Consider the following 23,045-nt stretch of genomic DNA (forward strand, 5'->3'; position numbering starts at 1 on the left):
TGCATAAGAAGAGTTGAACAGACTCTTTTGACAATTTCCTAGCCTTTTCCTTTAACCACTCTTAAGAACCTCCTGACTTTCTCTCTGCTTACTTTTTTTCCTGCTCTGAGGTCTCAAAGGTTTTAGCCCATCACAGAACCAACATCTACTGCAAAGAACACATGATTTATTAAAGACAACTTGTCATCAACAGCATTGATTCAGAGAACAAAACAGATGAAAAAACAAAAGCAGACTAACATTCTGACCCTTGGAGTGAGACCCGCTGAATTCATTCAGCTCATTCTGTACATGTCCAAAGTCTTGGGGGAGCTTCCAAGTAGGAAGCCTGGGAGTCTCTGGCTCTTGGGGCCTCCCTTGAGAGTCTGGGGTGGGGCAGGGGGAATTGCCAAGGGCAGGTCCTCCCACTGGGGGAGCTCCGTCTAACCTGGGTATGGTCCCTGTGCTCTTTTGACCTTTCTCACAAGGCCAAGGAGAGGGCACTGGACCCAGGTCTGCCAATGAGGCGAATCAGATGCAGTGATTCAAGCAGTATGGTCCAGGAGGGAGGGCAGAGGGACAGGCAAGAGAGAATGCATCAGGGTCCTGGGCAGTGTCTGCTGGGTCCCAGGCTGTGGCCCAAGACTCAGGCTCTGAAGGGATCAAGCTGGGAGTGAACTACCAGTCTACAAGTTCTGGGAAGAGGGTGCCCAGGCTGCTAGCAAGCAGTGTGTTTCTGCCCCATGCCAGGGTCTTTACACACCAGTTCCCCTTACACTCAGCTCTATTACAGAGCTCAGAGCCCTCCCAGCCAGGATCTCCTGGAAAACCAGGAAGGTCCCAGAGGCAGGGGGAAGAGGATGCTGGTGGCCCTGAAAGGCCAGGAAGACCATATTTCCACTTTCCGAGCCCTACCCTTCATCCCCAAAACAAGCACTTGCCAATCTGCAATAAATAACCAGGAGTCCGAATAAATAGTAAAATCTCCCAAATACTGTGCTGGGAGAGGAGGAGGATAAAGGCAAGTGAAGCATCCACGGGACAGCCTGGCAGGAGCTGCCTGGGGGAAGCTGTTCCCGGCCCTCAGCCCCAAGTCCTGGCTGTCAGACTCGGGGAGACTTTGGGGGGCCCTGCTGGATGGTCTGGGGAGATGAAGAGGACCCAAGCTAATTATCCAGCCTTCCAGATGCAAACCCCCTGCCTCCTTGCAGGAGGGAGCGTCCTGGTCAGAACAGGCCCAGGGTGGGAGGAGCCAGCTGTTCTACTCCAATGCACCTGCCTCAGATCCCAGTCAGAGCACAAGACCAGAGAAGGGCCAGCACAGCCTTCAGCTCCCCAGAGAGGGGGGAGACACCGCACTCCAGGCCTGGACAGGACCCAGGCCTTTGAGCTCAGCCCCGCCCGCCCCCGAGAGGCTCCCTTTGGTCCCACTTGCCCTTAAAGGGACTTGCCTGCCCTGGGCCGGCACCTGGAAACCATGGGAACGACTACACCTCCGGAGCACCTGGATCCCAACCTTAATGCTTTTTTTCCTTTGGGAGAGGACCTTTGAGGAAACCTCTAGAAGACTCAGCTCTCCCTCTCCTCCCTCCCTGGGCAGGAGGGCGCTGGCTCTTCACGGGCCAACCACTCTCAGCAGCTTGGGGTTACCAAGAATTCCGTGGTGGGGCACGGGTTCAGGGCCCTCGAGTGAGGCACTGTGGACTGGGAGACCTGGGCGCCCAGCACTGGGGGATGGGAGCAGGCTGCAAAGGCCAAGGCTGACCTCCAAGAGCTCTGCTGAGCCAGACTCTTCATTCTGTATCCAGGGTTCTGAGCCATCATTGAGGAGAGGGGAGGGGAGGGGCTAGGGATAAGGCAACCCAAGAGAGAAGGGCAAACGGACAGCAATGGAGACAGCGGCAGACAGATGAGAGCCACACACCTTCCATGAAAGAGCTGGAGGGAGAGAAAGGGAGATGGAGGCAGAGATGTGACAAGACAAAGAAACAGAGAGGGAGATCACCTCCCCCCATACACAGGGACACGGACACAGACTGGAGGAGCAGCTCACGCCGGGGGATAAGACATACACAGCAACCCACAAGCACACACACACATACACACATACACTCACTCAGTGGGAAAGGGACAGAAGGTGTGACCTGGGCCTGGCAGCCTCTTAGCTCCTTCACAGTGTCACCTTCCCCATGGAGAAGCCGAGGAAGCACCAACCTCCAGAAGAAGCGGTTTCTGGCTCGTTTGCTGAGCACCTCCCTGACCAGAGCCCAGAAGACGGAGCAGGAGGGCAGGAAGGGAGGGGCAGAGCAGAGGCAGGGAGGGGCCCGCAGTCTGCCCCAGCCCCGGAAAACCACCTCGCGAGCCCCTGCCTTGGCCAGCCCCAGGCCTGGCCCATGAGGGGCCAGGCCAGCCCCTCATGGCCTGGGCAGAGGGTCCAGGGCTGAAGGGTGGGGAAGAGCCCAGGCTCGGTGGTTAGCAAAGAGTGGGGCACAGCAGGCCCCTGACGGGAGGCCAGGGCAAGGCCTGGAGCAGGCCAGTCCGGCATTGGCCCCTCTGGCTGGGACCCCACAGGCTTCTGCATGTCCCAGAAGCCAGGGCACCGGGGTCGGCGGGGGCTTCTCTTCCAAACATGGGCCTTTTGCCGCCAAGCTACTGTGAGTCTTGGAGTTCCTTGGCTTTCTGAAGGACCTGGCAGACGTCTGTGATGGGGTAATCCTGTGTGGGGAAAAGGCCAACAGTAGTATGCCTCTAAAGTCAGCCTGCCCAGCACCACTGCAGTGGACCTGGCACCCAGCTGGACCCCGGGCTAAAGGCCAGGGCCCACAGGATACCAGACACTCCCCATCTGTCCAAACTCTGCAGGGAGCTATTGCTACACCCACTGCAGCACTGACTTAACCAACCCAACCAGTCACCCCAAAAGGTCTCAGCCCCTTCCCCAGGACCGGGACTACCTGCCTCACCTTCCCCCACCTCCTGCCATCGAGCCCTGAGCTCCATGCACGAGCCTGGACCACGGCCAGACACTGTCTATGCATTCATTCACTGGGTCACCTCAATAGCCCCATGAGGGGTTATGCGAATTTGCCTGTTTTACAGATTGAGTCAGTGAAGTTACTGAATACCAACTCCAGGCCAGGCGTTGGCAAAGCAATTAAGGCTCAGAGAGGTTGCCACTGGGCTTAGGTGACATGACTAGCACAGGAGAACAAAGATGTAAAGCCAAAACTGACTCCTGAGCCCATGTTCTTAACCACTAAGGTCCCCACGCTTCTTCCCCAGGCCGAGCACCATTACCAGTGGGCATTATGACCACATGCTGAGTAATAAGGCTGTTTCTCAGCTATGACTTACTCATGTAGAGTGCGTGGCTCAGAAAAACCAAGTCACTGGCCACACCACACTCAAGGTCAGTGGCCAAACCGGATTCAACCCATATCCAAACCAAGATCTGCCTCAGGGGTCTGGACTCTTCAGCCCTGCTACCTTCTCCTGATCCCGAGGCAGCCTGTCACAGCGGCTGACATGGGGTGGCCACCTGTTAAGTGTCTGCCTCATGGCTAAAGACTGAGCCCGAAAAAAATAAATAAAAAAATAAAGACTGAGCCCGTCCCCCTGAACTCCATTACCTGCAGGAGTCGCATGTTTATAGTAAAGTCCCCTTCCAGCAGCTGCTCCCGAATCAGTCTAGGAAAAACAAGCAACAGAAAGCGCTGGGCCCCTTGACTACTCTGAGAGCAGGCCCACCGGGCCTCCTCCTACCCCTGCCGCACCACCCCAGCAAGTTTGGACTGATGCTCCCTGAGAATCCCAGAGGCTCAGTCCAGCTTCTTGACAGCGGCCCCTGTCCGCCCCCCCACCCCCACACACACACCCCCCAGGGCCACACTCACATGAGCATGGCGCAGCAGACCAGGAGGAGGAAGTCAAAGCGGTTGCCGTCGGCGAAGAGGGAGTCCCAGATCCGGATGACGTCAGGCAGCACGAACTCCTGGGACAGCAGCAGGGTTAGCCAGCGGAAGGCGAAGAACTGGGGCTTGATGTTCTGCTCTTGCTGGGGAGACAGAGGTGTGGGGTGGCTGCGAGAACATGTGTTGGCTAGTGGCCACGGACCACCATGCAGCCCAGCAGGCATGAATCCAGATTAAGCGGCAGGCCCGGCGTGAGCTCCAGGCACGCCGAGGCGGGGATGGCACCGGGCCGCCCAGAGAGCCTCACTCCGTGAAAGGGGTGACTGCTGCTTGCTGCCAGCCAAGGCTGTCAGATCATCTGATTTTTTTTGAGGGAAGCCAAAAACCAAGACTTTTTTATATGAGCACTTTAGATTTATAAACGATGGCTCAAATTCTTTTAAAACACTACACCGACTGTCACTATGGATCTATGGACAGAGAAACCATTATTGGGCACTTACTGCAAGCCTGGCCTTGTGCGTAATACGCTAAATATCTCACTTATTTACTCCATACAACAACCACACAAGGCAATTATTCTCAATGGGAACAAGCCCTTTGGTCGGCCACAGTGGATACTACTGACTGAAAAGCCTGTTACAAAACAATAAGCTATAATTGCATACTTGGTTAAAAAGATATGTTTATGTATATTTTCTTGTTCACAAAACTGTTCCTGTTTAGAAATAAATACTCTTCTTACTGAAGAGTTCCCTGAAACAAACATGAAATGCCACTCCCAATAATTTTTTTTTTGGGTCGGGGGGGCTGCCTGGGTCTTCCACTGAACCACCAGGGAAGTCCCTCTAATAATTTTTTAAATGAAGCTCACACTTCCTTTCCAGAAGGACTCCAATAGGCTGAACTCAAAGCACAGAGTAAACACCCTGCACCATGCCTGGCACACAGGGCACCATACCCACCTCCCCTCATCCTCTGCCTGCCAGGTTCCAACCACCAGCTGCCCCACCTCCATGTCCCACCTCAGCACCTGGGTCATGGCCCCCTGGCAGCAGCAGTAACTTCTAATCCTCAGACTCAGGCCAGTCCCCACCCTGGGCCTGGCTGGGGTGCTCAGGAGCCTGCTGTCCTCTACCCCTTTCTGTCTGCCCTAACCTGTGTGGCCCTGGGGTTCCTCACCAGTTTCAGGTAGAGTTCCACGTCCTTATCCTTCAGGGTGGAGTACACCTTTTCCATCTTGTAGGTGATGCCACACTGTGAGTCGTCAAGGCTCTTGATGAAGTTGTCCCGGATCTCAGCCATGAGGTTGGTGAAGCAGAAAAAGGTATCTGCCTCAGCATGCTCTGGGAGAGACAGGCAAGGTCAGGGCAGCCGCAAGAGGACGGGCTTGCTCGCAACATACCCCACCTCTCAACTAAGTGAGAGCTCACCCTCAGCTCTGAGCCTCCACCAAGTCACCCCGCCCTGGTCAGACTGTCCCCCTCCGTACCTGCTCTGTCTGTCACCACCCTCCACCCCCCCACTCTCCAGCCCCAGACCAGACATAGTTTTTTTTTGGCCATGCCAAACAGCTTGCAGGATCTTAGCCAGCATCCTCCTCAGTGAAAGCAACGAGTCCTAGTCACTGGACCACCAGGGATACCCACCTCTTTTTCCTCACAACACTGACAACACTGTACACTGACTCTGCAGTTGACTACATGTTCTTCTACTGACGTTTTAAAAATCATTATTTATTTAAATTCTTTCTTTCAGCTTCCTGTCTATAGATCTCATCTCCTCCACCAGAAATTCGGTTACAAATATGAAGAGATCAGTAAACCGGGGGGAGGCGCTTCCCTGGTGGTCCGGTGGTTAAGACTCCAGGTTCCCAATGCAGCGGGCCCAGGTTCAATCCCTGTTCAGGGAACTAGATCCCACATGCCACAACTAAAAGATCCACATGCTGCAACTAAGACCTGGTACAGTCAAATATATATATATGTGTGTGTATATATATATTTTAAAGAGATCAGTAAATATGTAACATTCTAGAAAGTTCAAGCCAGAAGAGATCTCAGACGTGATTCAGGCCAACCCCCTTATCCGACACAGAGAGAATGGAAACCCCAAAACAGAGAAGTGAGCGGCACAAGAGCTTGATAAAGCCCATCAGTCCAGCTTTCCTTGGTCCGTTTCTTCAGGAGGCAGCAAGAACGAACGTGAGCGGCCAGGAGCCCACCTGTTTACCTCTCCACTCGCTGCTGGGGTCGGTGGCAAAGGTGTAGTAGAGGGGCCCCACGATCTCGTTCATGCCCTGCACGTAAGCGATGCCGGGGTTGAGCTTGGCGTAGATGAACAGGATCCGCTCTACCACCTCCCAGTGGGCCTCACAGCCGTTGGGCAGCACCACGTACTCGTTCATGGAGGGCGCTGGGTTCTTCTGTGGGGAGCTCATCTAGGGGACAAGGGCAGGGGCCTGGTAAGAAGGTGGGAAGCATGACAGACAGCGAGCTGAAACTTAACTTCCATCTCAGGGGCATCCCAGGGCGGAGAGGGACGTGTCCAACACCTCCGGGAACGAGCAGATGAATCCACAATAGGCAACATTCCGCAAGTCAGAGGGACTGAAATCTAGTAATTTAGTGATAAAAGTCAGAACGATGCTTACCTCTGAGAGAAGGGGTACTGCCTGGGGAGGGGCGTGAAAGAACTTTCTGGATGATGGAAGTGTTCCATGTCCTGATCTGGCTGGCAGTTAACGTAGGTTTATACATGAGAAAATGTTCATCTAGTTGTATACCTAAGGTTTGTGCTTTTCTTGTGTGTAAGTTATAGTTCAATTCAAAAAAAAAAAAAAAACCTCAAAGTATGTCAACAATAGACAACTGGTAAAGATTCTTGAAGAAGTCAAATGCTGTGGGGGGTGAGGGGAGTGGAGGCCTGCTCCAGCTGAAGTGACTAAAGAAACTCAACATTCCAGTGCAATGCATAAACCCTAACTTGGTGCTGGTTGGGATTTAAAATGACAAAAACATTCTTGGCATAGGGAATTCCCTGGCGGTCCAGTGGCTAAGACCCCTTACTCTCACTGCTGTGGACTCAGGTTCAATTCCTGGTCAAGGAACTAAGATCCCACAAGCCATACAGGGTAGCCAAAAAAAAAAAAAAAAAATTCTTGATACAACTAGAGGACACCCGAACCAGGATTGGATGTGCGCTGTTATGATGATTATGGGTAATACTGGCAGATGTGACAATGGCGAGGAGGATGTCCTGATTCTCAGGGGAGGCCTGCTGAAGGACTGAGGGGTAAGGGGCCAGGACATCTGCACAGTTTACTCTCTATGCGACACACACACAATCACGGCAAAAGGTTAACAACTGGTGAATTTAGGTGCAAAGTATGAGGGTGTGTGCTGTACTCGTCTTTCAACTTTTCTGAATATTTCAAAATCTTCGTAAGAAAAAGTAAGAGATGAATGAAGAGATGATCTCGCTAAAAACTTACACAATAGAGCAGAGACCCATAGGATCCCTTGGAGTTTTGTAAAAGTTCCAGTGCCTGGGGTTACCTGTATGAAGGTCACAGGCACATCCCTGTAGGGTCAGAGTATAATGCTGTCCTAGAAGCCCAGGGTTTTGAGAACTTGAAACGTCCTTTTCCATTGTATATACACATCTATACACATACACATGTGTGTACATGTGCACACACTAAGATGCACGTATCACTAACATTTACCAAGAGGGTTTCATGGGCAAGACAAAGCCCTATAAGCCTTCCTGGTTAATGCCTAAAACAGCCTAGAAGATTCTTTCCACATTCTTTTCAAGCCTGCTGTTGCCTGGGCAGCGTCAGACAGTCAGCTTTAACTCAAACCGCCCAGCCCCTGGACCCAGAGGCCTAGCGATGGAGCCTGTGGTCCGGTTCTCTACCACCAGGACCAGGTCCAAACCTAAAATCGGTTCTCAGCCACCAATTACTGTAGAGAAAGGAATGACAGAAGCCAGGTCCCCGTCTTTCCAGGCAGACAGAACATCAGCAGCCCAGTAGGACGACCACCAACTCAGGCAGCTACAGGTCACTGAGCCAAGCGTTTGGCACCTCCTGACGCACCCAGCGCTGCCATGGGCAGGTGGAACCAGGGGATCAGCCAGAACTTCCCAGTCACCCCTGGGAGGAAAGATGGCTGGTCTCCAGGAAACAAAGCCCTGACTGGTCATTCCACCAGCAGGGCAAGTGGGGAGTAGAACTGCTACAGTATCTGTCTCTAGCTTGCTGGGAGTTACAGAGAAGAATTTTTCCACTGTTGGAGGACAGTGAAAAATTTTGAGGAATAAGTCAAAGCTCTAGGTATGAAAGCAGTAGGCTTTAAGGAATAAGGCAATATACCTTTTAGCAACAAGCAGCTTCTCAGAATCACATAAGTCTGCTAGAAGCCTGACATTCCAACACTCAGCATAACTTGACCGGCACAAGACCTACCCTTCCTTTCTCTGAGGTCTCTCAGATCACTCCCTCTCCACCCCAGTCCCCACCCCTACCAACCACAGCACCAGGCGGCCTCTCCACCTCCATTCCTGCCTCTCCCAGGAGAGGCAGCATCCTCCGGCCACCCTTCCCTCACCGTCTCCCCTACCCAGCTCAGGTTAGACTCCTCCTTTTCTTGAACACACCCTGCTCTCTCCACACGTGCCCTCCTCTCCTCCTGGAAGGCCCTTTCCTCTTCATCCTTTGAGCCTCAGCTTAAATGTCACTTCCTCAGGAAAGTCCTCCCTGATGCCCAGATGAGGTCAGGTCCCTGGCTATCACTGTTCCCACTGCACTTCATCACACTTGCAGTTCTTTTTCCAAGAGCCACCTCTACCAGAGACCAGAAGTGTGGCCCCTTCACTGCACAGCAGGGCACCCCCCCAGCCCCCCCCAGCCCCAGCACTGTGACACCAGCCTGCGAATCTGATTTTCAGAAAGAGCCCGGAGTGGGGTGGGGAGGCACCAAGGCTGCTCGGGGTAACAGTCAGGGCGGATGGTCAGGGGCCCGATGGCCCGTGGCCACTAGTCCCAAGCAGGAAGGAAAAGGCTGTCGCGGGGAGTCCCCGAGGCCCTCAGGTGCCTCTCACATTTGTGACGCCGCTCCGGTTCCGAGCCACCGTCTGGGATTTCAGGGTCGTCTGCTCCACCCGCTTACGAAGGGTCTCGAACTCGTTCTGGGGATCCAGGATGAGGAGGCAGGGGTACTCGGTGGCCCTCTGGAAGAAGGATATGTCTGGACACAGCCTCCTGCAAGGGGGAAGAGGAGAGGACTGTTACTCAACGAGAAGGTTTGAGGTGTCTCCTCAGTCCTCTGCTGCCAGGTGACCCAGCCTCCCCAAAGCCTTCTGTGTGTGTTTAAGTTAGTAACATCTTATTTCAAAAGCAATGCAGTCATCATATATGTGTACATACCCATATATCATATGTATGCTTACAAATAGATACACACACACATACTTTTAAGTGTCCTTAGAATCTTAACTCTTCTTTTAAACCACAAACAGCTTTCCATGTGGAAAAGATAATATGTACAAGTGTATGAACTGTTTGTATTGAGGCTAAAAATAGTAAAAGAGACTTCATTAAGTTATAAATTATACAATGGAATACTACAGCTGGGGAGATAGAGAAACAATCAAGTGGGGAGACAGTCTCTAGAATGTGAAAGTTTTTAAAGTGTATGTATCGCGGCTCACACACATTGTCCAGACTTCTTAGCTGAAGCTCACGGCAGACTCACCCTCCGGGAACACTGAACAACGTGCTACAGTCACTACCAGATCTGTCTGCCCAGATCTGGGTTCAAGTCGTGGTTCCTGACTTAAAACGGGGTGATGAAACACCTTGTGGGTAGAGGCTCCCCATTGCCAGCCTGAGAGTGAAGGCGGCAAGAGACCCACTCTCCCCGCTGGCTGAGCACCCCGGGCTGGGGTCCCACCGGGGCTGTCTGGGAGGCGGGGGGCCCTGGGCACAGTGAGCACGGGGGAGGAGCAGCCCCGGGCGGCGCAGAGCTGGTAACACAGCTGACAAGCAGCGGGGGCAGAAAGGGAGGCGGACGGACAGACTCTAGAACCCGAGTTCTGACCACCGGGCCACTGCACAGGCCCCTCCAGCTCCTCACCCAGCCACGTGGGAGAGTCACCGGCTGCCAGGCTCACCCACCCCGCAGGCCAGCACAGCCCGCTGGCCACACTTCCCTACCAAGAGGAACAGTGCGCGCACACAGTATAGCTCACAATTTGAAAAAAAAAAAAAACCACTTTTCTGACCCTGTCACTCCTCTGCTTAAACCCTTTGGGAGACCGCCCCATGTCCCTGGGACCGAGTCCAAGGCCTGACCCCCGCCTGCCTCCGGTGGGGCCTCAGGCACACTGGCCTTCGCAGCGCTCCTTGGACGGCCCAGCTCTGAAGGCGCTCAGGACCTCCCCTGGGAGGCACCACAGGCCCCCTTCCCCGAACCCCCAGGCTCCACAGAATCTCAGCTGCTTCCTCAGGCGAGACGTCCCAACTGCCCTGAAGCACCCTGAACTGTGCCTTCAGAGCAGTCACCACAAATGTTAGTGACACGGAAGATACATTTTCTTGAACATCTTGTCTTTACATCTTCCCCCTCAGCTTCTAAGTTCCTTAAGGAAGGAGAGCCTCCCTGTCTGTCTATCCCATGCTCAACTCCCCAGCCTGGCACTGAGCCTGGCACACAGCAGGGCCTCCCAATTCGCTGAAGGAAGGAGCAGATAAATCCATAGGTGCCTGGGCTACAAGTGAAATTAAGGCAGGGAGAGAGGAGAGCTGGGCACTCAGGCCACCGCCAGCACCCCGCACCCCCGCACCTTGCCAGGCCTGCTGTGCCTATGGCCGGACTCAGCTCCCCAGCAGTTCCTCAGACACGTCCCTGTGGGCCGGGGCTGGGCTGCAAAAGGGCAGAAGCAGCGGAAAACCCCCAGAAGCCCCAGGGCCAGCTCCCTGCCCCAGAGCCCTGCTCACCGGACATCTTTGTCGATCTGCAGCAGCACCTCGTTGTCCCTGAAGTATGTGTTCCACCGGCTGTCGGGGTTGGGGTTCAGAGGCTGCGGGGGAAAATGAGCCGCGCTATCCTTGGCCGGCTAGGACCCCAAGGGCAGACCCCAGTCTCGGGTGCCTGAGCAGTAGCCCCGAACCAACATTCCCAGCAGAGACGCAGCTACGGCTAAGATGGCCTGCTGGTTGGTCAAGCAGCAGCACAGGCACCCCTCTGCAGCCTCCCAAACCTCCATCCTCGTCCACATCCCACAGACAAGCCCCAGGTCAGCTCTGGGCACTTCCCTGCTCGGCAGGGACTCTGCCCTTCCCTGTCCACGGCTCCAGAACGCTGAGTGTAACAGGTGCTCACTAAATGCTTGCTGAGTGAATGAATATTGCATCGTGAGGTCTCTTCAAATCTAATTCATCAATACTCTGAGTTACCAATTCCAGTCCTTGGAGGATCAGTCTGGGTCCAATCCATCTCCACTTCCCAACTGCGAAGCACCAAGGAGAAGTTGGGTATTTGCAGATAGAATGAGGCTTCCTCTGGGCTGCAGAAATGCAGTTTACCCTCACCCCGGCCCTGCTCTGACTCCCTTCAGCTACAGTATCACAGAAGCTTCCTGGAGGAAGGGGGCTGAGGAGCCAACGTGCAGAGGACTAGGCTCAGCACTGCACACACAGCACCCCTGGATCCCAGTCATCCCAGCGGTCTTGACTGGGCCTGGAGACTGGGCAGAGCACGGAGACTCAACAGCCTTTGGCGGCTGAGAAGCCAAATGCAAAAACGAGGTGCTGGGGGGGTGGGGGGTAAAAGGAACCAGGATCAGCGGCACCTGGCCTCTGGGCTGAGGGACCTCACGCACCCCAAAGCCCACAGCTCTCCCCCACCCCACTCTGTAGCCTCAGTCCCCACTGCGGGCCCCCTACTCACATGGTCCTCAAAGGTCACATCCTCCCTGGACACGCCCATGTTGGCCTTGGCGATGCCAGGCTGGATGATCATTTCCCTCAGGAACTGAGAATACAGCTCCCTGGAGGAGAGGAGAGGAGAGAGGGATGAGCCCGGAGCAGTGCAGCAACAGGAAGTGGGTTGGACTCACACCACCTGCTCTGCCCAATACAAAGGCCCTCCCGCCATCCCCCTGTGTCAGGGTCTCACCTCTGCTTGGCCAGGATGGAGGTCCATGACGCTCTCTCCAAAGGGAGGTAGTTCAAGAGAATCTGCACACAGAGAGAGAAAAGCAAAGCTCTGGCGACTCCCCCGGCCCAACCCCTGAAGGAGACGGAGGCTGACAGGCCTCAAGAAAAACGTCTGATAAAGCCTAGAGAAGGCAGGATGGGCTAGGTAAAACCCAGGAACACAGGCACGGGCTGGGGTAGCCTCCCCTCTTCTCCCCACTGGCTTCCTCGTCCTTTATCCTGAAGCAGCCCTTTCTATTGCTTTCCCTCCCACAGACTCTCCCAAATGATGATAAAACCTTGTGCTCAAAGGGGTTGGGAAGCAGGACACTGGGCTTCTGCTCCCACCTCAGCAAAAAGCTTTAGGCAAAGCATAGCCTTTTACTGTCCCAATCAGCATCGCTTCCACTGAGCTGTCTGGATCAAGAAGCAGAGGGCTTTGCTGGCATCACAAAGCATTCCAGCCCCAGGGGGATCCCCGAGGGGATGCCAAGAGAAACAGAAAACCCAGAACTTCCCAAAAAGCTTCCTGGGACAAGCAAGGAAAGGCAGAAAATAGGAAGAAGGGGCCAGGGGTGGAGACAGCCCATGCAGGAACCCAGGGACTCTCGGCAGAGCAGAAGCCCCACCCCAGGCACACCCACCTTCCAGCAGAGGCACCGCAGTCCGCCCTCACAGGGGATGCCTGTGGACACAGCAGGCAAAGGTCACGCCCCCGCAGAGTCCCAGAGCCCCCCAGCCCTCCACCTCAGAGCCAGTCGGCAGGGAGTGGAGCGGGCAAGAAGTACTTCCTCAAGAATCATTCGCTACCAGAAAGACTGCTAGACAATGCTAATCCTATGTCTCTCTCTCTGTGACCCCTGTCCAGAATGTTCTTTTGAGGATGACAGCTTCTGATCTTTGATATTTCTTCCTCAGAGTAGCCTTGACCAACCACACCACCTCTTCCCAAATAAAGTCAGGGCCCTTGACATAAACAATAATGGCTTCATCACATCTCCTTCATGGCATCCCTCGCAAATGGGAATGTATGATATAATTTGTATATTTATTTAACAGCTGTAACCCCTAACACTGGGGAAAGCCCTAGAAAGATGAGGACCAAATCTGTCTTGCTGTTCCACTACCTAGCCCAGGGCAGGTATTCCGTAAGTATCTGTGGAATATAAACTAAGCTCTGAATGCTCAGTGTCTTGTGTTTTACAGACTTAAAATTTCACTTCATCCTTATTATAGCCCTAGTAAGTAAGGAAAATCAGCATCATTGTCCCCATCTTACAGATAAAGAAACTCATCTATAAAGACAGAGCAATCAAGGACTCCAACACAGGTCTGACTCTAGAGCCCAGCCTGTAACCACTGCCGCAGACTGCCTCCCCTGGGGCCTGGCAGATTCTTTAGCTCAGCACAGATCCCAGAAACCCCTCAAGATCTTCAGGGCCTAAATATCATTCCTGAATAGAAAGATGAACTTCTCCTGAAATACTGTCAAGACGCTCGCTAAAGCAGCTGTTGCTACAGTCTCCCTAGCTACCATTAACAGTAGCTAGTGTCCTCACCTCAGAATCTGCATGGGGATGCAAGGGGCAACTCAAGCATCCTTGCTGACAAAGTTCCAAGGGCAGAGCAGTCACAAGAAGCTACCAGAACACCCTGGGGTATTTTTAAAGACATGTAAGAGTCTCTGTCTTGAAAAGTTAGCCAGTCCAGGGAGGGCAAAGTCAAAAACTGCTGGGGTTCAGCTCCTTAAAGTGAGTGACTCAAGGCTGGAATTTTACAATGAACCAAAGTTCAGTGTTACCTGAGTTGGCTTTTGATCCTAAGCCACGGAGAGAATGAGGAACCGCTCCGTAGCTAACCAAATTCTACAACACAGGAAGCCTGCTAAGGAATGAGGAAAGGCCTTTCCTCTGTTCAAGTCTCCCCTCTGCCCTCCAGTTACTCCCGGGAAGCAATCAGCATCACTTATAGGCCAATGAGCACCTGGTCTAAGGTCTGTGTGTGCATGCGTGTGCACTTAGTCACTAAGTCATGTCCAAATCTTTCAACCCAATGGACTGCAGCCCACCAGGCTCTTCTGTCCATGTGATTCTCCAGGCATGAATACTGAGTTGCCATTTCCTCCTCCAGGGCATCTTTTCAACCCAGGGATCAAACTCGCGTCTCTTGCACTGCAGGCGAATTCATTACCACTGAGCCCCTAGGGAAGCCCAGTCTAAGGCCTACAGGCATGCTAACCCAGGGCACCCCTGCTCTGTGAACCCAGCCCGGGGCAGCCCTGGTTGTTCAGCTCCACACAATCTGGAGAAGTTCCCAAAAGGCAGGCTGGTCCCCAGAACTGGCCAGGTGTGGCCTTGGCTCGCTGCCCCTCTATCTTTATCACAAGGCTGCTCCAGGAAAACCCTGAAAATGGAGGATTGGCTCTTACCACTAAAACTGAGTTCCCGAAGCTTTTCCAAGGCAATTGTGGGCTCCTTCAGGACATCCTGGAAATCTGCAATCCTAGAAGGAGGGAGACAGAGGCAAATGACACACAAACCCCAAGATGACAGGCTTAGCGACCCCTCCTAAAGCCCACAGCTCCCTTACACCTCCAGTCTCCAACCTGTTCCTCACTCCCCCTCAGGACACAAAGATGCAAAGCACAGGCAAAACCCTGGCTAAAGGGCAGCTTTGAAGAATTACAGATCACTTTTTCCTCTAAGTCCAGAAATCTGTAGATACTCTTGTCTAAAGGTTCTCAAATGAGCACCATGAAATCAGACACATTCTAACATTTACTGAGGCGGCATTTACTGGCCACTTCCTGCTGACCAGGTCCAAACCACACTGTCTATCTGAACTCCAAAAACGCTTAGAATCAGGAGTAATCTGATCTGTGGACAAGGACCTGTGTAATCTGCACCCAGCATTCCAAGCTCAAAAATAAAACCATTAGAAGACCTCTGGGGCTGCGGGCAGGCAAGGACAAAAGGTTTAAAAACTGGAGGAAAAGTGAAGAATGAGCAAAATTAGCCAACGCTGCAGGATTTGGCCCCGGGGGTGGGGGTGGGGGGAAGAGACTGGAGAATCTAGGTTTTCTAGCATTTCTAATAAGAAAAGGGGACGTGGGAGAGGAAGCATTTGGATAGAGAAGGGTACTGGGGGCAAAGGGTTAACAAGGGGGCAGAAAAAGGGTGGGGGGGGGGTGCATCCGGATCGGGCATCAAAGCCCTAGAAGAGGAAGACACCAGGGGGAAGGATCCAGGGTGCGGGGGAGAAAGAGAGAAGCGGCAACACCGAGGGGCAGGAGAGATGTTCCCGTTCCGTGCCCCCACTCAGGCCCACAGCAAAGAGGCTGAAAAGTGGGCGCCCAAAACCTTCAGCCCGGGGAGGGGTAGGGGGGCGGCGAGGGGGGAAGTCCCGATTCCTAGCCACATTCGCTCGCTCCCCCACCCCCGCAGGTCAAAAGGGACAGCATGGCCACCAGTGGCCTGGCTCGTCGGCCCCGGTGCCTCCTCACCGGCTCTTGTGCAAACTCGACATGGTGTTGACTTCCGGATCTCCCCCCCGCTGCCGCCGCCGCCGCCGCCTCCTCCTCCTCCTCCTCCGCCGCCGCCGCCGCCGCCGCCGCCCCTCAGGGACGCGGGGCGCTGGGCAAAGGCCTCCGACCGGAAACTCAGCCGCAGGCGCGCACGTTCCGCGCTGCCCCGCCCCGCCCCGTTCACGCGCCACCCCTGCTCCCTGCCAACGTCTGACGGCCCGGCGGGGTGGGCGGGGCGAAAGGACGCCAGGAACGAGGCCCCGCCTCTGCTCCACCCACCCCCCCGCCCCCCAGCACCCACCTCTACCTAGTGCGTCAAGTTTGAGGACGCGCAGGTGACCGGCGCAGACCGTGCGCACCGAGGCTTCTGTCTTGCCCTTGCCTGGAGGTTAGGAGGGGCAAGCTTCCGAGTACGCAAACACACCTGTCACCTGGTCCTCTTCCTTACGGGTTCCACACCTGCAGTGAGCTGCTGAGCTGTCGTTTCAAGGATGTCCTGGTGATGGTTTAGTGGTGAAGTCGTGTCCGACTCTTGTGATCCCACAGACTGTAGGTAGCCCACCCGGCCTGCTCTGTCTGTGGGATTTCCCAGGCAAGAATACTGGTGTGGGTTGCCATCTTCTGCATCGGGGATGTAGAACCCACCCCCCTCGCTAAGCTATACAGGCCTCCCTGGCTGGTCTTTTCACTGCTGAGCCCCCGACGCCTATAGGAGTGGTCACACTGAACAGATGGTTCAGTAAATACCGAACGGAAGAGCAGGACCAAAATTCAGTGATCCCTTGATTTTTGGATTTCATGAATATGATATTTACCATAATATCAGAACAACAGAAAAACAAAATTTCAGGATCCTTCCCAAGAAAAAAGTTGGCAGCCATATATATGCGTATTTATGTGCTAATTGTCCTTATTTTTTAATGTCTCCACAGATCGGTGAAAACTTTGTCACTGGACTGTATTCTCTTGAAATCTCCTCCAGCTCTCAGCTGCTGCCCAACAAGACTTCACTGCCCCATGGGCCAGGCACACAGACATCTGTTCCTTTATTCACTCACCACACAGTTTCCGCTCCCACTGTGTGCTAGGTACTGTACTAAAGGGCTCTGTACAGTACAAAGGTTACATTCCTTTACATGAAATATAAGAAATGAATAATGGGGAGGGAGGTGGGAGGGGGGTTCAGGATGGGGAACACATGTAAATCCATGGCTGATTCATGTCAATGTATGGCAAAAACCACTACAGTATTGTAAAGTGATTAGCCTCCAACTAATAAAAATAAATGAAAAAAAAAAAAAGAAATGTTGACTTAATTGCTGGTGGCTCAAACGGTAAAAAAAGATCTGCCCGAGAGACCCAGGTTCAATCCCTAGGTTGGGAAGATCCCCTGGAGAAGGGAATGGTTACCAACTCTAGTATTCTGGCCTGGAGAATTCCATGGACAGAGGAGCCTGGGATCAAAAAGTCCACGGGATCAAAAAGAATCGGACACAACTGAGCAACTAACATTTTCACTTTTTAAAATATGACTTAGTTGCACAACAGAATTTTTTTTTCCAGATAAAAAGAATACCAGACAGCCCTTTGAAAGTTTGATTAGGAAGACCACGTAAAACACAAGCCATGTGTTAAGAAAAATAGACCATTGGCTGTCATTTGGAGGAAAAACAAAAGATCTACTCCTATCTAATATCTGACTGAAAATTAATTCTAAATGAATTAAAGCTCTATAAGGGCAAAAACCTATGGGATTGAAAGAAAAATATATAGAAAAAATATTTATAATCTTGGAGAAGGAAGACAGAAGGCCCAGAAGCTATGAAAGATAAGACAGATGTATAACTACATAAAATTTTCAGTCTCTAACTTCCCTGGTGATCCAGTGATTGGAAATCTGCCTGCCAATGCAGGGGACATGGGTTCAGTACCTGGTCTGGAAGGATTCCATATTCCTTGCGGCAGTTAAGCCCATGTGGGGCAACTACTGAAGCCCGAGTGTTCTCTTCAACAAGATAAGCCCCACAATGAGAAGCCTGTGAACTGAAATTAGAGAGTAGCCCCCTACTTGCTCCATGGGGTCGCAAAGAGTTGGACAGGACTAAGTGACTTTCACTTTCACTTTCCCCTACTTGCTGCAACTAGAGAAAGTCCATGCACAGCAAGGAAGACCCAGCAAAGCCAAAAATAAATGAATTAATTTCAGTCTCTTAATGATAAAGTAAAAGACAAATATCAATATGGAAAAACATGTGCAGCTCTTATGATAAAGTGTTAATCTTCCTAACATATACAGAATTCTTAAATCAACAAGAAAAAGAAACACCCCAAAAGGGAAAAATAATCATTCATTCAAGAAATGTACTCAGTGCCCCTGATGTGCCAGGTATGTCCTAGGTATTAGGGATTTAGTAATGAATAAAAGACAAAATCCCTTCCTTCGAAGCATTGAGGTTTTAGTGAGGGGAGTTAGATGTTAAATAGAGTAAAGAAGTAAACTGAGTGGTATGTCAGATGGTGATAAATTCCTACAGGGGAAAAGAAAGCAGGAGTAGGTAGTGGGATCGACATGAGTTTGAGTAAGCTTCAGGAGTTGGTGATGGACAGAGGAACCTGGTGTGCTGCAGTCCATGGGATTGCAAAGAGTCGGACACGACTGAGAGACTGAACTGAACTGAGGTAGTGGGAGGGGGCTGTGATTTTACACAGTGGGGTCAGGAAAACTGCTCTGAGGTGACGTCCAAGCAAACATCTGAAGGAGGTAAGGCAGCAGAGTTTATGAAGCAGGCACTTCAAAGAAGAAAGAAAGATGTCTTGCCGATCTCTGAAAAGACACTGAATTGGACTCATACTCAGGAATACAAATTGAACAACCATATCGCACCACTTGGACTCAGAAGAGTCATCAGTATTTATTACACCCACCATCACCAGGGTGTGGAGAAACAGACCTCTCTCAAACAGCTTTCAAAAGACTTGATGTGATACAGCTTTTTCACAGTCATTCGACAAGCACTAGTACCATTTTTTAAACTTTTTATTTTATTGGCTGTGCTGGATCTTCATTGCTGCACAAGGGCTTTCTCTAGCTGTGGAGCGCAGGGGCTGCTCTCCAGTTGCAGAGTGCAGGCTTCTTGTTGCAGTGGCTTCTCTTGTCACCGACCACACTACCGCACGTGGGCTGGGTCGCTGTGGCTCCCAGGCTCGAGAACACAGGCTCAGAAGCTGTGGCACACAGGCTTAGTTGCTCCACAGCATGTGGAATCATTCTGGAGCAAGGATCAAACCAGTGTCCCTTGCATTGGAAGGCAGATTCTTCACCATTGGATCACCAGAGAAGCCCCGATTTTTTTTAACTTTTTATATGGAAGTATTATAGGTTTTCCCTCAGTGATTTTTCTTTTTTTTTTCTCTTGGCCACACCACAAGGCTTGCAGAATTTCAGTTTCCTGAGCAGGGATGGAACCTGAGCCTCTTCACTGAAAGTGCGGGAGTCCTAACCCCTGGACCACCAGGGAATTAATACAGTTTTACCAGCTTCTGGATATAATCATCTGTAAACGACTCATATTTAAAGTGTACACTTCTATTGGCTTAGACATATGTGAAACCACAATCAAAATAATTAACACACCCATCACCCCCAAAGGATTTCTCCTGCTCTTTTCTGTCTCCTCACTTCCTCCCTACCTCCATGCCCAGGCAACCACTGATCTGCTTTCTGTCACTATAGATTAGTTTGAGATTTCTAGACTTAATTTTTTTATCTGGCTCTTTTCCACTCAGCATAATTACTTCAAGATTCGTACATGTTGTAGCATGTATCAACACTTTTCATTGCCATAGATTCCATTACTAGATGAATCAACCATAGTGTATCCATTCATCTGGGCTGAACATTTGGGTTATATCCAGCCACTATCAACACTGATGCAAAAGTCTTTTTGTGTGCACATACTTTCTTTTCCCTTAGACTGGAATGTCTGGATAAATTTAAAATTTTTACACCGCTAAACCATTTTCCAAAATGGCTGTAGCCATTTTATAGCCACTCCAGAAGTGTGTGCGAGTTTCTCTTGTACCATCTCCTCACCCCTGGTGGCGCAGATGTTAAAGAATTCCCCTGCAATCCAGGAGACCTGGGTTCGATCCCTAGGTTGGGAAAGTCCTCTGGAGGAGGGCATGACAACCCACCCCAGTATTCTTGCCTGGAGAATCCCCATGGACAGAGGAGCCTGGTGGGCTACAGTCCCCGGGGTCGCAAAGAGTCAGACACAACAGCGACTAAGCGTGCGTGCACACGCGTGCACACACACACACACACACATCTCCTCACCAGCACTTAGTCTTTTTTTATCTTAGACATTCTAGTAGGCGCATAAAAAGTGAAGTGAAAGTGTTCCTCACTCAGTCATGTCCAACTCTCTTCTACCCTATAGACTGTAGACCACCCCCAAGCCCCCAGGCTCCTCTGTCCATGGAATCCTCCAGGCAAGAATACTGGAGTGGGTAGCCATTCCCTTCTCCAGGGCATCTTCCCCACCCAAGGGTGGAATCCAGATCTCCCACATTGCAGGCAGATTCTTTACCATCTGAGCCATCAGGGAAGCCCTATGGTATTTTACTGATGTTCTAATATGCATTTCAATACAGATTAATCATGTTGAACATCTTTTCATGTGTTTTCCGTCTACATATCTTCTTTGGGGGAAGTTATCTGTTCAAATCTATTAAAATTTTCCCATTTTTTTCTATTGAATTGCTTATGTCCTTGTTGAAATTGAGTTTGGGGAACCTTTTAGATATTCTGGATGAATATATTTTAATTGTGGCAAAATGAACATAACATAAAATTTACCATCTTAATCATTTTAAGGTACAATTCAGTAGTGTTAAGTACACTCAACATTGTTGTGGATCTAGTCTCCAGAATTCATCTTGCAAAACTGAAACTCTATACCCACTAAACAACTCCCCATTCTCCCTCCCCCAGCCTCTAGCAACCTCCATTCTATTTCTGTCTCTATGAATTTGACTACTCTAGGTACCTCACATAAATGAGATATAAAGAGTATTTATCCTTTTTGTGACTGGCTTATTTTGTTTAGTATAATGTCCAAAAGGTTCATCCATGTTTCAGCATGAGTCAGAATTTCTTTCCTTTTAAAGGCTGAATAATATTTCATGTTTTGTTTATCCACTCATCCATCAGTAGACACTTGGGTTGCTTCCACTTTTGGGCTACTAAAAATAATGCTACTGTGAACATGGGTGTACAAATATTTCTTCAAGACCATCTTTTCAATGCTTTGGGGGTATATACCCAAAAGGTAAATTGCTGGGGCATATGGCAATCCGACTCTTAATTTTTTTAGAAACTACCATACTATTTTCCATAATGTCTACACCCATTTACATTTTTACCAAAAGTGCACGTTTCAGTTTCTCCACATCTTCACCAACACATTCTTTTCTATTTTTATGATCATAGTCATCTTAATGGGTATGACAAGATACATCTTTTAATTTTTTAGTTAACTTTTTTCCTATTTTTTGGTTGTGCTGGGAGGCATTTGAGATCTTAGTTCCCCCACCAGAAATCAAATCCATGTCCCCTGTAGAGAAATTGTGGTGTCTTAACCACTGAACCATCAGGGAAGTCTCCATCTGTCTTTTTAAAATGTGTGATTTGTAGATATTTTCTTGTGGTTTGTGGCTTGCCTTTATAGGCTCTTTTGTTTTTTTTCTTTAAGAGCATTATTTCCTAATTTTGATAAAGTCTGAACAATCTTTGATGTCATATCCCTCAATCTTTTACCTACTCTGATATCACAAAGATTTTTCTCCTACAGTTTATAGTTTTAGGTTCTATTGTTGGGGCCAGTGTGAAGAAGGCAGGAAAGACTCCATCTTGAAGCCTGTCATCCATCTTAAACACAAGATGTGAACTGGGCCTGAACCTTGCCCAAGAGTGAGGAAACCATTGCTAGTGAAAACCAGGTCTCCTGGAGACTTCCCTCCCTACAGATGACAGAGGGAGATTTTGTCAGGCTGAGGTCAGGCTGCCCCTGTTAGATTAACCATGGAGACATCCCCCTTTGATGTATAATCATTGGTCCCCCCCTTTAACCTTAATTGTTTGTTCTCCTAGCACCTACTTGTTGTAAAACTCAGTCATATACAACAAAAAGGTTGCTAAAATGTAACCAGTCACATAGTGGGGGGTATAAAACTGGGCCTCTCAGAAACATCAGGGTTCTTGTTGGGAATTGATTCCCCTTGGAACCGGTGATGTAATAAACTGTACTCCACTGTCCTGAGTGTCCTTTGAGGTGTGTTTGTGACTCTGGATTCCACAACACTATATTTAGATCTGTGATCCATCTTGAATTAATTTTTGTAAATAGTGTGAGGTATGTATCAAAATTCATTTATTTTCATATGAATATCTAATTGTTGAAGCACCGTTTGTTGAAAAGGTTATCTTTTTTCCAACTGAATCAAAATCAATCACATACTCGCAGGACTTATTTCTGGACTTTCTGTTGCATTACACTGATCGCCTTGTCTATCTTTTTAGCCTCACAACACTACTTAAGTATCTCTGTAAGCCTTAGAGCTCTACACTGTAGCCCTATAACTCTGTAGCTCTATAACGTCTTAAAGTTAAGTAGTGTTAAGTCCATCAACTCTGTTCCCTTTTTAAAGGTTATTCTGGCTTTTGCTCTTAATAATTTGCATTGTATAGGAACTTCAGAGTCTGCTTGTCAATTACTCAAAAACAAAATCTGCTGGGATTTTGGTTGGGACTTTTGAAACTACAGATCAATTTGGAAAAAAGTGATATCCTAACATTACTGAACCATCTCATCCATGAACATAAAACATATCTCAATTTATTTGGGTTTTCCTGGTGGCTCAGTGGTAAGGAATCTGTCTGCCAATACAGGAGACCCGGGTTTGATCCCTGGGTCAGGAAGATCCCCTGGAGAAGGAAATGGCAACCCACTCCAGTATTCTTGCCTGGATAATTCCATGGACAGAGGAGCCTGGTGGACTACAGTCCATGCAATGGCAAGAGTGGGACACGCCTTAGTGACTAAACAACAGCCATTTATTCGGGTCTTTAGTTTCGTTCAGCCATGTTTTGTAGTTTTCAGTGTATGGGTCTTACACAAAATTGATCAGATTTATTCTGCATGTGTGGTAAGTCGCCTCAGTCATGTCTGACTCTTTGTGACCCCATGGACCGTAGCCCACCAGGCTCCTCTGACCATGGGATTCTCCAGGCAAGAATACTGGAGTGTGTTGCCATGCCCTCCTCCAGGGGATTTTCCTGATCCAACGATTGAACTTGCCTCTTATTTATGTCTCCTGCATTAGCAGGCAGGTTATTTACCACTAGCGCCACCTGGGAAGCTCAGATTTA

General features: G+C 50.4%; 1 protein-coding gene across 3 annotated transcripts; it reads right to left on the bottom strand.

The window, feature by feature from the left end:
- Window positions 1-149: 149 nt before the first annotated feature.
- TBC1D13 (TBC1 domain family member 13) lies at window positions 150-15,716 on the bottom strand. 3 transcript variants are annotated; one of them, XM_061154475.1, is made up of 12 exons: window positions 15,596-15,716; window positions 14,522-14,595; window positions 12,738-12,778; window positions 12,074-12,135; window positions 11,846-11,945; window positions 10,894-10,976; window positions 8,997-9,156; window positions 6,123-6,330; window positions 5,073-5,236; window positions 3,873-3,970; window positions 3,609-3,666; window positions 150-2,694 (listed from the first exon to the last, which is right to left on the bottom strand). In XM_061154475.1, exons 1-12 carry the CDS (start codon window positions 15,616-15,618, stop codon window positions 2,629-2,631), a joined length of 1,137 nt encoding a protein of 378 aa, XP_061010458.1. In that variant the 5' UTR covers window positions 15,619-15,716; the 3' UTR covers window positions 150-2,628. The 3 variants fall into 3 exon arrangements, with proteins under 3 accessions (XP_061010458.1, XP_061010457.1, XP_061010459.1); XM_061154474.1 differs by having other exon boundaries at window positions 3,873-4,033; XM_061154476.1 differs by lacking the exon at window positions 12,738-12,778 and having other exon boundaries at window positions 3,873-4,033; window positions 15,596-15,649.
- Window positions 15,717-23,045: the final 7,329 nt, after the last annotated feature.

This window comes from Dama dama, chromosome 11 (assembly GCF_033118175.1).
Source record: "Dama dama isolate Ldn47 chromosome 11, ASM3311817v1, whole genome shotgun sequence".
NCBI classification, from domain to species: Eukaryota; Metazoa; Chordata; class Mammalia; order Artiodactyla; family Cervidae; genus Dama; species Dama dama.

Coding starts and splice junctions, on each gene's coding strand:
- TBC1D13 (XM_061154474.1), bottom strand. CDS start 15,618: ATGTCGAGTTTGCACAAGAGCCG. Junction 11,946..12,073: donor TCCATCCTGGCCAAGCAGAG/GTGAGACCCTGA, acceptor CCTCTCCTCCAG/GGAGCTGTATTCTCAGTTCC. Junction 5,237..6,122: donor CCCCAGCAGCGAGTGGAGAG/GTAAACAGGTGG, acceptor TGTCTCTCCCAG/AGCATGCTGAGGCAGATACC.